General features: G+C 35.4%; 1 protein-coding gene across 1 annotated transcript in view; it reads left to right on the top strand.

Moving 5' to 3' along the window:
• The window catches only part of dpr8 (defective proboscis extension response 8), a 245,019-nt gene extending 230,911 nt beyond the window's left edge, over positions 1 to 14,108 (top strand). The window contains exons 5-6 of the mRNA XM_067785894.1: positions 5,762 to 5,930; positions 13,145 to 14,108. Coding sequence (XP_067641995.1) covers positions 5,762 to 5,930; positions 13,145 to 13,560 — 585 coding nt within the window. The 3' untranslated portion in view covers positions 13,561 to 14,108. The remainder of the gene's footprint in view (positions 1 to 5,761; positions 5,931 to 13,144) is intronic.
• The last annotated feature ends 1,407 nt before the right edge of the window (positions 14,109 to 15,515 follow it).

The raw sequence follows: 15,515 nt of genomic DNA, 5'->3' as shown, positions 1-15,515 counted from the left end.
TTGACACCTGGTTTGGAAGTAGCTCCTCTTTCGCCTACTCAGCTATTATAGTCCTGGTTATAGTCGCTCAAAAGTATTTTGACAGGCAAAAGGTGATTCGATTGCTAATCGGAAGGCCATTATAGAAATCACCTTTCATGTTAATAAAGGCATACTCTACGAGCGTTTTCGTCGTGTATTATAGCGAAGCAAATATGGAGCGAGAGCAAAAAAACAAAAGGATTGCTGCTTGTTCTATTGGAAATTACCGCGCAGAACTATGCCTTTGACTTGTCAATACGAATAACATTTCGTTTGAAACTCATATAGCAGAGTATAATTATATAAGAATTGATATCACTTTTTTATACTATGTCTCTGCTCTATGCTCTGTTCACGTTCAGAACCGAAGAAATAAAGTTAGAGAAAAATATAGAACTTTAGTTCACTGGTCGTAGATATGACCGAGGCAGTAGCAAATAATATTCGCAAATCTCTGCGGATATACATGAATGAGGCCCTTAAAATTTGTATATAATGCAAGCTTGGCTTCTCCCACTGCCGTGGACTTATTAGCAAACCTCTTAAGCCAGTAGTCGCTGGTGGTGAAGAAACAAATTTTGTGCAACCGGGACATCGTTAAAGGGAGTACATAAGAAAAACTCTAGGGACTCTCTATAGCTTATTGGTGTCCCTACCGTTTATCTCGCTCATATATGCCTTCAAGATTTATGCGTAATGTTTACTATTTTCCCCAGTTGGATATATGAAAGACAGCTCCGTGCGAGCCAGGGTGTTTTTTTAGAGCAGCTGTAAATTGTAACAAAATGCTAAAAGCTAGGATTTAAGTTAAAACATTTAATTTTCACACATCCTTTTTTTAATTTTCCCACAAATAATGAGTGCCGTGGCTGAGCAGGGCAAAAAACTTTCAGAAAATCAAAATGTCAAGAAAGGAGTCTTTTTACGTAATTTTGCAAGTGTCGACTTTTTACATTCCAATATACTAGTATATACATATGTACAAATTTTATGTTGATGTAATTCTTAAGTACACTTTTACAAGTGGGTGTTTTGCAACTGTCAAAAAAATATGACATTGGCAAACAAATTGGTCACAAAGATTTTTTGATGCGGGTTAACCAAAGCACACATGCTTTACATTACCATGTGGAGATTAAGAAGTTAAAAAAAAAAAATAAAATAGAATGGAATATAATTTTTAGGGCCAAGGGTATTGCACAGTAAAAAGGGAGTGATTTCAAATACGTATTAAGGGTGAGAACGAAAAAAAAAAACAATATGAACTATAACACCAGCAAAACGACAAAAGTAAATCAGGTCCCTTAGCGCTTATTTAAAACTTGCTCTACTAATAAAAAAAAGTCTTAAATATGTTTTTTTTTGGTTTTTTTATACTCAGTTGAGCAGAGCGCACAGAGTATATTAATTTTGATTGGATAACGGTTGGATGTACAGGTATAAAGGGATCGAGATAGATATAGACTTCCATATATCAAAATCATCAGGATCGAAAAAAAATTTGATTGAGCCATGTCCGTCCGTCTGTCCGTTAACACGATAACTTGAGTAAATTTTGAGGTATCTTGATGAAATTAGGTATGTAGGTTCCTGAGCACTCATCTCAGATTGCTATTTAAAATGAACAATATCGGACTATAACCACGCCCACTTTTTCGATATGGAAAATTTCGAAAAACCGAAAAGTGCGATAATTCTTTACCAAAGACGAATAAAGCAATGAAACTTGGTACGTGAGTTGAACTTATGACGCAAAATAGAAAGCTAGTAAAATTTTGGACAATGGGCATGGCACCGCCCACTTTTAAAAGAAGGTAATTTAAATGTTTTACAAGCTGTAATTTGGCAGTCGTTGAAGATATCATGATGAAATTTGGCAGGAACGTTACTCCTATTACTACATGTATGCTTAATAAAAATTAGCAAAATCGGAGAACGACCACGCACAGTATATAAGTAAATTATGTCAACATTCAACTCCAGTAATGATATGGTGAAAGAAAATGCAAAAATAAAAAAAAATTTCAAAATGGGCGTGGCTCCGCCCTTTTTCATTTAATTTGCCTAGGATACTTTTAATGCCATAAGTCGAGCAAAAATTTACCAATCCTTGTGAAATTTCATAGGGGCTTACATTCTGGGACGATAACTTATTTCTGTGAAAAAGGGCGAAATCGGTAGAAGCCACGCCCAGTTTTTATACACAGTCGACCGTCTGTCCTTCCGCTCGGCCGTTAACACGATAACTTCAGCAAAAATTGATATATCTTTACTAAACTCAGTTCACGTACTTATCTGAACTCGCTTTGATTTGGTATAAAAAATGGCCGAAATCGGACTATGACCACGCCCAATTTTTCGATATCGAAAATTACGAAAAACAAAAAAATGCCATAATTCTATACCAATTACGAAAAAAGGGATGAAACATGGTATTTGGAAGTTCTGCAGGGCGAAATAAAAAACCCTTGAAATCTTGGCAGGAATACTGTTCGTGGTATTATATATATAAATAAATTAGCGGTATCCAACATATGATGTTCTGGGTCACCCTGGTCCACATTTTGGTCAATATCTGGAAAACGCCTTCACATATACAACTACCACCACTCTCTTTTAAAAGCCTCATTAATACCTTTAATTTGATACCCATATCACACAAACACATTCTAGAGTCACCCCTGGTCCACCTTTATGGCGATATCTCGAAAAGGCGTCCTATAGAACTAAGGTCCACTCCCTTTTAAAATACTCATTAATACCTTTCGTTTGATACCCATATTGTACAAACGCGTTCTAGAGTCACCACTGCTCCACCTTTATGTCGATATCTCGAAAAGGCGACCACCTATACAACTACCACCACTCCCTTTTAAAACCCTCATTAATACATTTAATTTGATACCCATATCGTACAAACACATTCTAGAGCCACCCCTGGTCCACCTTTATGTCGATATCTCGAAAAGGCGTCCACCTATAGAACTAAGCCCCACGCCCTTTTAAAATATTCATTAACCCCTTTCATTTGATACCCATATCGTACAAACAAATTCTAGGGTCACCCCTGGTCCACTTTTATGGCGATATCTCGAAACGGCGTCCACCTATAGAACTAAGTCCCACGCCCTTTCAAAATACTCATTAACACCTTTCGATTGATACCCATATTGTACAAACGCATTCTAGAGTCACCCCTGGTCCACCTTTATGGCGATATCTCGAAAAGGCGTCCACCTATAGAACTAAGTCCCGCGCCCTTTCAAAATACTCATTAACACCTTTCGATTGATACCCATATTGTACAAACGCATTCTAGAGTCACCCCTGGTCCACCTTTATGGCGATATCTCGAAAAGGCGACCACCTATACAACTACCAGCAATCCCTTTTAAAACCTTCATTAATACCTTTAATTTGATACCAATATCGTACAAACACATTTTAGAGTCACCCCTGGTCCACCTTTATGGCGATATCTCGAAAAGGCATCCACCTGTAGAACTAAACCCCACGCCCTTTTGAAATACTCATTAACCCCTTTCCTTTGATACCCATATTGTACAAACGCATTCCAGAGTCACCCTTGGTCCACCTTTATGGCGATATCTCGAAAAGGCTTCCACCTATAGAACTAAGGCCCACTCCCTTTTAAAATATTCATTAACCCCTTTCATTTGATACCCATATCGTACAAACAAATTCTAGGGTCACCCCTGGTCCACCTTTATGGCGATATCTGGAAACGGCGTCGACCTATAGAACTATGGATCACTCCCTCTTAAAGTACTCTTTAGTACCTTTCATTTGATACACATGTCATACAAACACGTCCCAGGGTTACCCTCGGTTCATTTTCCTACATGGTTATTTTCCCTTATGTTGCCACCATAGCTCTCAACTGAGTATGTAATGTTCGGTTACATCCGAACTTATCCTTCCTTACTTGTTTAGGTAATATTTTGGGCGAAGAACCTTGTATGTTATTTTCTATTTTTTAATTTTTTAAGGCACATGCTTATTATTGTTTTGTGTCGAGTTCGTGACAAATTTTTGCAAACTATTTAAATGCTAAGCAAATATTTGCTCATAAAATTGTTATGGGATGTGAGAAAAATTTGCATTCATAGCCAGACCATGCAAAGGCATCTTAGATTTAATATTCAATGCCTTATAAAACTCTCTAGTGAATTTTTAGGAGAATGTGTGTGACACACTGAACTACATGTATAGTAGTTTGACAGCCGCCGTTCCAAACCCGGCATGAAAACCCTTGTTGCGTGCCAACTAACACAATTTCATATACATTTCGATACAAATTTGTTTTTCACACGAAATATTCCACTTGGTATTCTAAAAAAAAGTTTACCACCGCAAAGTAGCTGGAGGAGTGCAACAACTCCTTATCCATGGCGCTAACAACTGAGGTAAAAGAGCGTGTCCTCAGAGAAGACTCAGGAAAAGAGCGAAGCCGCTATGGTGGAGAAAGTATTTGATTTGATTGAGAGAAAAGGACGACGGGGAATGGTAACACAGCAGTAAAGACTCCCTTAAGGGGCTACTCAGCACACATTCCCCATCAGGAGATGATGCTCAACAACGGCATAACAGCGTCTACTCCAAATACTGAGCGCACAGTACCAGAGTTGGGAACAAATACAAATATTGAATGGGCAATAAAAATGTTTGCAAAGCTTAAATCATCGGGTCTGGATGGGACTTTCCCTGCCATGTTGTCGGATAATAATTGGAAGATTCTATAATTACTTACAACAATCTTTGAGGATTTTATAAAACTAGACACATCCGCCAATCTTGAGCACTAGCAAGATAAGTCTTTATATCGAATGGGCAAAGAATCATTCATCTGCACCCGAAAGACTACAGGCCTTATATTTTGTCATCTTTTCTGCTCAAACCCGTAGAGCGATTAATAGGTGTATACATAAAATCGAATATGAATGAAATATCATTCTCTTAGCAAACATGCTTACACCAAAGGAAGTCAGTCGAACCTGCGTTGCATAGGGTGGATATGAATATAGAGAAATCAATGGAATGCCAGGAATACGTACTATTTATTTTTCTGGACCAAAATATCTCAAGACAATCAATCATTAACAGTCTCAACTCAATTTAGTTACGTTCGGCCTTAAAAAATTGGATCGGCTCCATATTAAGTTTCAGAATGGTCACGTCGCAACGTATGTAAACAGGGAAATGCCGCAGGCTGTGGACGTCGGTCGTCAACCTTTTACTTAAGCGGCTCAACAGACTACAAGTCAAACTCACGGCGTATGCCGATGATATTTCAGTCATCATAAGCTGCAACCAATAAGCCCTCTGATGGATTAGCCGTTTCGGGATGTACATGCCTAGGCATCGGGGGTCTGGTTAAGGGTTAACGCGCAAAAGACAAGTATAGTACTATTAACTATGAAATATAAAGTCCCTGATTGAAAAAAACCGTAAGCTTTCTTATTTTTGGTGCTTATTTTACGCTTGGCTTTACTGGTCTGTAAATAATTAATTGTTATATACATTTGGTGTCTTCAAGACCGAGTTTTTTATTTTTATAAAATGAATATTTTAGAGGCTATTTTCTATTAGAATACTCGCTTAGATAAACTTTTTCACCAAAGCTAAATATTCTTCATTCAAAAATAATCAATATTTTAATTACCCTGAGAGTTATCAAATATATAATAAGACAAATTTAATTTTTCACTTATCTTTTCAGGTAATAAACTTTGACTCACCACGTGGCGGTATATCGTTAGTAACTGAAAAAGGTGTATTGACCACCAGTCGCCTTTTGGTGCAGAAAGCCATTCAGCAAGATTCAGGACTTTATACATGTACGCCATCGAATGCAAATCCCACATCGGTGCGGGTACATATTGTTGACGGTGAGTACTTAGGAAATACTAATGCATTACGTTTCCAAATGCGCCCTTGCCTCTGCACAATTTATGGCAAAGGTATTGCTATAAAAAAAAACCACAGGTAACTACAAGTAACCCTATTAAGGAACAGCGCATACTAACGCATACCCAAAATGAACGATCTTTTTCGAAAGAGTTTTCATTTCGGTTCTAGGTTTCCAGATATCCGACATAAAGTTAGAAATAACGTTTTTCGACTGCAATCCATACCTAATTTTGCCACAAAATCTTGACGCTGCGACCAAAGCAATACGCGTTGCATACCTTCAAGCAGACTCTTATATTTTTATATTAGCAGATAGAGTATTTGATATAAATCTTTTTAAATTAAAGGATTTCTTTCATTTGTTGAATGTTATTTTGTTTGGAACTTCCATGGTTTGCTGAACTTGCCTGCATGGTTATTAAGTAACTTACATGCCTAAAAATAGGCTTCAAATTTGTGAAAAAAATTTTGTTTATGAGTGGAAAATATTTGTCCCGATGCGAATTCATACATACTCGAGTGCTTTGCTAAATACAAAGGCGCATAGTCATAGTCAAAATAATATAGGTTCTAAATTTAGTTGCAGCTTTTTTGACAGACAGCTCATGGAAAAGTATGTCAAAAAGCTGCAACTAAATTTAAAATCTATTTTATTTTGACTATGACTATGCGCCACTGTATTTTTTGTAGTCGGTTACCTTGTACAAGCACCTTCTAAGGTGACTCCGACGCAAATTTTCATACATAATCTGGCCCTAAGTTAGAAAATATTTATCTAATACAAACGCAGGTAAATCAGAACACATAAAATTGTGATAAGATTATACACGTAAAGAATACATTTTTAATAACGTACTGTTAGCTTCGTCACCAAAAAACATTCGCATGATTTTCACATGAGCCCTCTACTGGACATCCAGCTCCTTCAGGAGTACTTCGCGTTAGTACCTATTTAAAACCTTCACGCCATCCTTCAAATGGACAATGGATGATGGCTTGGATACGTGGACTTTTCCACCTCAAACTCAAAAACCGTAAGATTTCCCGCACTATAATTTTGTAGGTCAGGCATTGAGTTGAATGGAGTCTAGCGCGTTCTAACAACGCAGGTAATGTTACTTTTTGTATGCAATGTGATGGCATACCATACTTAACTAATGGAGCTCTTCTGCATTCCGACAGACCACTCAGACGAATCTGATGCATTAAAAGTTCCTATAATTATGTCTAATTCTAGTATAACATTGTTGAAGTTTTTATGTATTTAAATTTTTAACTTGTGAGTTATATCTATTTATATATATTTTAAATCATTGCAGTCGACCATTTTATGTTTCTTGTAGACTTTAAATAAATAACAAGTAAGGAAGGCTAAGTTCGGGTGTAACCGCATTACATAATCAGCTGAAAGATTTGGAGACAAAATAAGGGGAAATCACCTTCTTAGGGTAATCCTGGAATATGTTTGTATGACATGGGTATCAAATGGAAGGTATTAAAGAGTATTTTAAAATGGAGTGGGCCATAGTTCTATAGGTGGGCGCCATTTCGGAATATCACCATAAAGGTGGACCAGGGGTGTCTCTAGAATTTGTTTGTACGATATGGGTATCAAATGAAAGGTATTAATGAGTATTTTAAAAGGGAGTGGGCCTTAATTCTAAGGTGGAACAGGGGTGACTCTAGAATGTGTTTGTACGATATGGGTATCAAATTAAAGGTACTAATGAGGGGTTTAAAAGGAAGTGGCCCTTAGTTGTATATGTTAAGGCGTTTCGACCAAAATGTGGACAAGTGTGACCCAGAACACCATCTGTCTGGTACCGCTAATTTATTTATATATGTAATACCACGAACGTTATTCCTGCCAAGTTTCCAAGGGCGTTTGATTTCGCCCTGCAGAACTTTTCCATTTTCTTTTACTTAATATGGTAGGTGTCACACGCATTTTACAAAGTTTTCTCTAAAATTATATTTTGCGTCAATAAACCAATCCAATTACCATGTTTCATCCCTTTTTTTCGTATTTGGTATAGAATTATGGCATTTTTTTCATTTTTCGTAATTTTTGATATCGAAAAAGTGGGCGAGGTCATAGTCAGATTTCGGCTATTTTTTGTACCAAGATAAAGTGAGTTCAGATAAGTACGTGAACTAAGTTTAGTAAAGATATATCGATTTTTGCTCAAGTTATCGTGTTAAGGCCGAGCGGAAGGACAGACGGTCGACTGTATTCAAAAACTGGGCATGGCTTTAACCGATTTCACCCATTTTCAGAGAAAACAGTTACCGTCCTAGAATCCAAGGCCCTGCCTAATTTCACAAGGATTGGTAAATTTTTGTTCGACTTATGGCATTAAAAGTATTCTAGACGAATTAAATGAAAAAGAGGGAGCAACGCCCATTTTAAAATTTCATTTTATTTTTGTATTTTGTTGTACCATATCATTATCGGCGGCCACCGTGGTGTGATGGTAGCGTGCTCCGCCTATCACACTGTATGCCCTGGGTTCAACTCCCGGGCAAAGCAACATCAAAATTTTAGAAATAAGATTTTTCAATTAGAAGAAAATTTTTCTAAGCGGGGTCGCCCCTCGGCAGTGTCTGGCAAGCGCTCCGATTGTATTTCTGCCATGAAAAGCTCTCAGTGAAAACTCATCTGCCTTGCATATGCCGTTCGGAGTCGGCATAAAACATGTAGGTCCCGTCCGGCCAATTTGTAGGGAAAAATCAAGAGGAGCACGACGCAAATTGGAAGACAGCTCGGCCTTAGATCTCTTCGGAGGTTATCGCGCCTTACATTTATTTTTTTATTTTTTATATCATTACTGGAATTGAATGTTGGTACTTATGTACTGTAGAGATATTCAATTTCTTGTTAAAATTTGACTTTTAAAATTTTTTTTTTAAAAAGTGGGCGTGTTCTTCATCCGATTTTGCTAATTTTTTTTAGTAGATATATAGTAATAGTAGTAACCTTCCTGCCAAATTTCGTCATAATATCTTCAACGACTGCCAAATTACTACTTGCAAAACTTTTAAATTTCCTTCTTTTAAAAGTGGGCGGTGCCACGCCCATTGTCCAAAATTTGCTAATTTTCTATACTGCGTCATAAGGTCAACCTACCTGCCAAGTTTCACCTTTATCCATCTTTTTTATTGAATTATCGCATTTGTTCCGTTTTTCGAAATTTTAGATATCGAATTTTCGAATCGAAGATTCAATAAAACATAAAAAGTGACTCACCCACCCCTCGTCAGTTTTGTCCTGTTCAGTGACCTAAAATTTACGTACAAATACACAAAGTTTGCTAAGTAACTTTATAAGCAAATCTTGAAAAATATTTCCTAACTTCTTCCTTTTTTGAGCAATGAAAATATTATCTTTGTTGGCAACTATGAAAACACAAAAATTAGTTCAACTTACCATAGCTTAGTCTGGTAAAGAACTTTCGTAATTAACACAAGTTGTTTATGCAAGTACTAGCGTATAAGTTAATGACGCCGTACAGTTGTGGCGACGAAAACTTTGCATAAAACTTTCAAGTATTTTTTTTTTTTTGTACTACATATACCTGCGGTCCTGACGTTGTAAGGCCTCCAATATTCAAGTACTTTAAATCAATTTAAGTTCTCTAAAATTATCAGGAGAATTTTTGGTGCTATAGATTTTGATCACTGAAAAGCACAAAAAAAATCAAAACTATGTTATTCAAATTTCTTGGACGTAAGTGTAGTTATGGGTACTTATTTATGTACAAGTATATGCGTTAACTACATTAAACACTTGATGACCCTTTAGCCTCCTAACCATTAAGGGTTCCCGAACATAATACATACTTTAAATATAACGAAAAATGTTATTGTTCCATTTTGATGCTGGGCACAACGACTGTAGCACAAAGCATACCACCTGCATGAATACACATTCATACATAGAAATATACAAGCGCGTTAAGTGGTAGTAGCTATTAGTGTAAGTAGCGCATTGCGCCACTTTCATGTTACAAAAATTTAGGAAATTACTGCTCTTTTGATGAAGAAAATGAGTCTGAATGAGCTAGAATTATGAAAGGGGTATATGTTAATCAGCGGCGCTCTTTCCAAGGACATTTATCATTTATGGGTTAATATGCTCAGTTTTATAGACTTATTCTATGGGTGACAATTTGTATGAATTTGAGAATATACGAATACATTCTTTTTTGTAAATAATATTTTTTATCGCATATTTCATAAGAATCCTGGATTTGTCTCAATTTTTTACAGAAATAAGGGGTCAGTACTAAGTACTCGTGAAGTTCGATGTTGAAGTAAACATACAGGCGAACGTCTAGAAAACTTATCCATTTAACTTAAAAAGAGCTCACCCATAGGTTGAAGTTAAACCACATCGAAGTCAACTTTACCAGAAACAAATTTCAGTCTCTTTTGGAACTGCTTCGCCGGCTTCTTATATAGGTAGTAGCCGATAAAGATAAGTTATTGTTTTATTATCGAATGCGGAAATATTGTCGAGCCATCGGTTTGGCATCGCCGAGTCATCGGCTTGCTACTGTTTTCCTACCGGCTTTTTACAGATTGAAAGGTTACAATTTGAAAGGTATCTGTTTCACAGGAAACCGATGAGTCGCCGAAAACAAATGGATGAAGACCGTTCGTAAATTATCAACACACCGATAACATATCGATAACTTTCCGATAACAAATGGATAACTTTTATAAAAATTCTTTACATGTTTACTACAAATCGAAAGCATTTCGATAATAAAACGAGTACTGTTCGATATTAAATCGACAAACTTTGGATACGAAGTTGATAGCTTTTTGGTAGCATATCGGCAACTTTACGATAAATAACTGATAGCTTTTGATAGTAAATTCATAGCTTTCAGATACGAAATCGTCAACTTTACGGTAAAAAAAAAATTAGTTTTCGATAAACCTTTCTATAAATAATTGACAATGATTCCTACTTAATCAACTTTTCGATAATAACCCGATAAATCGTCGTCAACGAAAACCGTTGTTATCGAAAGCAAGTTTATAGCACTTCGTCAGCAATTCGATAACATGTCTATTGCGCGCTAGAAACATACCGATGACTCGGCGATAAGAAAGGAATAGCATACCCATATCCCGTCGATAACAAATTGACAAGTAAACATCATTATACTCATTAACATCATTACATTTTAAATAAAAAAGGGCAATCCTTTTTTCTGTTGTTGCTCTTGTTGTTTTTGTGACGACAAAGACACTTCCTGAAGGTTGTGGGCAGTTTCATCGATCTCAGGATATACGAGTAGATCTGGTACATTCTTGTACCAAAAAACTACCACTAAGGTCGACCATCTCCGGAACGATTTGATATGACCACATTGAAACTTCTAGGCTTTGCCGCCATCCCATGAGGAACTTGGGGTCACCAGAGCCTTGAAGAAACAGGAAGAAAAAGTATTCGCCATGCGAAGTTGCGGTTGACAATTCATTGGAGAAGCTATAAATTGCATTGAAAAAAGTTCGCAACTCAACAGTAAGTTTCAAAGCTTTCCTGTTATGAAACTAAACTACTTGCATCCCTGGCACTCACTGCAGAGTACAAGGCACGCCGCTGCCTGATATACGTATGTACATCTTAATGCAAGCTTATATCAATTTTAGGTAAATGTAATATATTATTCATACTAATGGCCACGTAATTTTAATAAAACCATAAAGCTTCCATGACAAAATTCAGTACCAAAATCTTGTATGCCTATAAACTAAGTTTGCTGACAAAATGGCTGTTCGGTTGTCAGATAAAGTTAGCTGATGTGCATAAATGGCCATTAATTGGAGAATAGTAAATTATGTTGACACACTTTTACATCAAGGGAGAGAAAATTATTTTATTCCGATTTGCATGTAGCAAATTCAAGGATGAGATGTCTTCTAACTGGACAAACAAGAGACAATAATTTTTTTATAAATAGGAGGATAAGAGTAGAAAATATGTGATTTCTTGAGGGCACATATGGAATAATCAACAATTGTTATATTTTCTTTTTCTTAATTTTTTTTATTGGACAATTTTGTAGGATTGATTTTTGGCAACTTTTTTCGAAAGAATTTTCTAAATCTTTCTTTACACAAATTGGAGCTACAAAGTGTAAAAAATCACATACAAAATTACACTTGTCAAAAAAAAAAAAAATTGACGACTTTAGGCTTATGAGTGGTCTTTTTTGAACCTCTACAGCTGACGCAGTATGTATGGTTTTGATGGTGAATGTGAAGGCCCGTTTTGGTATATTTAAAATGCAAACAAACAAGTTCGAAAAATCTTGTATTGTGGGAAACTCAAAAAAATATTATGGTGAGGCTCGGGTCTTCACGGAAAAAAAAAATCTTCTATGTAAGGTTAGGTCGTATGAGCGTCACCCCAACTAGGGGGTAACAGCTCACTTGATCATTTTTACAGTCCAAAATAATTAACGCCGACACTGCCCCTAATCACGACGGCAATTGTTGTGAAGTTGATCAGAACATGCTTTAACGCCTAGCTTTGGACCCCAGTGTTATGTTAGTCGCCTGACTATCTGAGGTCATGCAAAAATTGTATCCCATGTCGCATATAAAACCATATATTCAGCATACTCGGTAGCGAAGACTTTACAGATTACTGCTCTTACAACCTTTCAATCACCATATCCTCTCCTCAGACGAATTCTGCGCCCCACTCCTTCATATCAGCTGTGAAATTCGGACCTGGGGCTAAAACCTGAAAATAGCTTAATCTTGCGGGGAATAAAGTCTTAGCTAGTAAGAATTCTGGAATGACAGTACAGCCTATATCACGCATCTCGAAGCTTAATTACACGCTATGCAGGCTCCATTTTTGACAACCAAGGCCACTGGTTTCACTGGTTCACTGGTTTCAGAGGCCTTCATTTACGTGTTTTTTTATGGGAGAATTTCGCGCTCAGAGCATTTTTCGACTCCACCCTTCAATTAATAAAGATTGATCTAAGTAGCATTCACAAATTGTTTCAAATTACAAAAGCCTAAAACCTAGCCATGAAGCCAGTATATTTATAATATTATCTTTCCATGCATTTAACATGGTATCTTATACCTAACATTAAAAACACTTGCACTTAAAAACCAGCCAAAGAATTATATACTACATACAATATTTTTTTCTTTTTAGGCGAGCATCCGGCTGCAATGCATCATGGACACGCCACAGCACAAACTCAACCACCGCCAGCTGCTTTTTTATTGCTATTGGCATTTCTAACTATTTTGCTATTGCAAGAGAATTCACAGCCAGAAAGTAAACTAAAACTACAACAGCAACAACATCAAGAACCGCAACTACATGAACTACGGCAACGCATTCGATGGAAGTGGTTTTCAAGTAATCAACTATGGAATAAAATATTCGTGGTTAACCGACAAACAAAACGATTTACTACGAATACAGTGTTACCGGTGTTGCAACAACATAGAAACGCAGAGAGACGAGAGCAAAAAAAGGATCTTAGCGTACAACCAATGTCACTGCCGTCGCTATTAAATTCTCAAAGACTGTGTGACACAAACAGGAAAATGGCAATAACATAGCCATTAAATGTGGCAGAATTTGAAATAAAAATAAAAAGCAGCAGACGAATTGATGTAAATTAAGTTACCCTCCAATCCTAGTTAATGATAAAAGTAATACAAACAAAAAACATACTTTTTTAGGCGCTTTAAATATGGAAACATCCATTCATATATATAATTGAATTAAGTTTGTGTGCATGTAAATATGTATGTGTTTGTGTATGTAAGTGATTTTTGTGTGTGTTTGTAAGAAACTAAAGTTATAAACTATTATCACTAGCAAAGTAATAAAAAAGCAACTGCAATATAATATGTAAAAAAATAACTTTATAGAAGAGAAGTTTTGTTAACAAATTAATAAAAATATATATTCATGCTTAGGTTATGGGAGTATTAAAGAACAAACCTAATAGCAAAGGGGTAATATAGGCAGACAAAAACAACTAAGTCTGCAGTGAAAGATGTTTTCGTATAAGAGCAATGGAGCACTGTGAAACGTATGAAGTAATAATGCTTTTCTGGCTATTAATTTGGTTTTCGAAGACTTGAGCACATTTACACTTGCGTGGGAGTAAAAAGCAGTAGCAAAAAAGATTAGAAAACTTTATTAAATGTCTAGTTTTATTTCGTTCATTTAACCTAGTTTCGAAGATATTTCGAAACATTTTTTTAGAACTTTATTATTGTAACTAACTTTGAAATAATTTTCAAAAAAAATTCTAACGTAAAAATTGAAAAAAGTTTTATGAATCTTCATGAAAATTTCGAAGCTTTCATTAAGAATTGTATCACAATGTGCAAGTATAAAGCATCCTTAAATAAACCAATAAAACTAAAAGAGACTGAAAAAATAAATTGCAATTTTTGCTGGTAGTCTTTACTGTAAACTAATGCGAAACTGTTTTCGAAAAAGTTCAAACTTGAAAAAAGTGACTTGTAAAACGTTTTATAATTTTTGCTGCTAGTTTTTTATTGTAATTAATTTCGAAAACATTTTCGAAAAAAATCGAGCTCGAAAATTCAAAAAAACTTAAAGAGTCTTCATGAAAATTTGCAAATTTTTATTTCAAGTATGCAGCATCTTAATAAAATTATGAAATAAAAAAGAAAGAAACTGACAAAATATATTATAATTATTATATTAAAAATTTTAACGCGAAAATTTGAAAAAAATTTAAAAATCTTCATTACAATTTTGAAATTTTTATTCAAAATTTGATGACAGTATTCAAGTATGTAGTCTCTTAATTGAATAATGAAATAAGAAATAGAGAAAGAAAGAAAAGAGCTTTTACTGTCTCTTATTTCGAAAATGTTTTCGAAAACATTCAAATCTTAAAAGTTTGGAAAGTTTGAAGAATCTCCCTTTTCGCAAATTTTGAAAAGACTCAAAAAAGTTCGAGCACGAAAACTCGAAACAATTTTGAGTATATTCCTTTTTCAATAACTTTTAGATTATTTCGAAATATTCAAACTCGAAAATTCAAGGAAGTTTAAAGAACCTTAATTTTTCGTTAATTTTTAACTAATTTCGAAAACATTTTTGAAAAAATTAGCATTTGAAAATTCGAGAAAATTTGAGAAGCTCAATGAAAATTTTTAAGTTTTTGTTTAGAAATTGATGACAATGTTCAAGCTTTTGTGGTCTCCTTATAAAATAGTGAAATAAAAAAAGAAATAAACATTTTTTGCGGCTCTCAAGTGCTCCGTTTTTGCCTATAAGCCAAGAATATGTTTAGAATTTAACTAAGTTTCTCCCTGCAAATTAGTACAAAATTTAACAATTGCTCTTATTTCAAACGATTCTATTGTCAATTTCCGACTTTGGTCTCGCGTTGGCCTGTTCCAACTTTGACTCAATTTCACCAATACTATGAACAAAAAACGAATGAAAAAAATTAAACGAAAATCATAACTCTATTTACTTAACCACTGCAATGAATTCAGATCTCTCACTCTCCACTAGTAAAAGT

This window comes from Eurosta solidaginis, chromosome 4 (assembly GCF_040869045.1).
Source record: "Eurosta solidaginis isolate ZX-2024a chromosome 4, ASM4086904v1, whole genome shotgun sequence".
Classification (NCBI taxonomy): Eukaryota; Metazoa; Arthropoda; class Insecta; order Diptera; family Tephritidae; genus Eurosta; species Eurosta solidaginis.
This window is presented reverse-complemented; position numbering and strand designations above follow the sequence as displayed.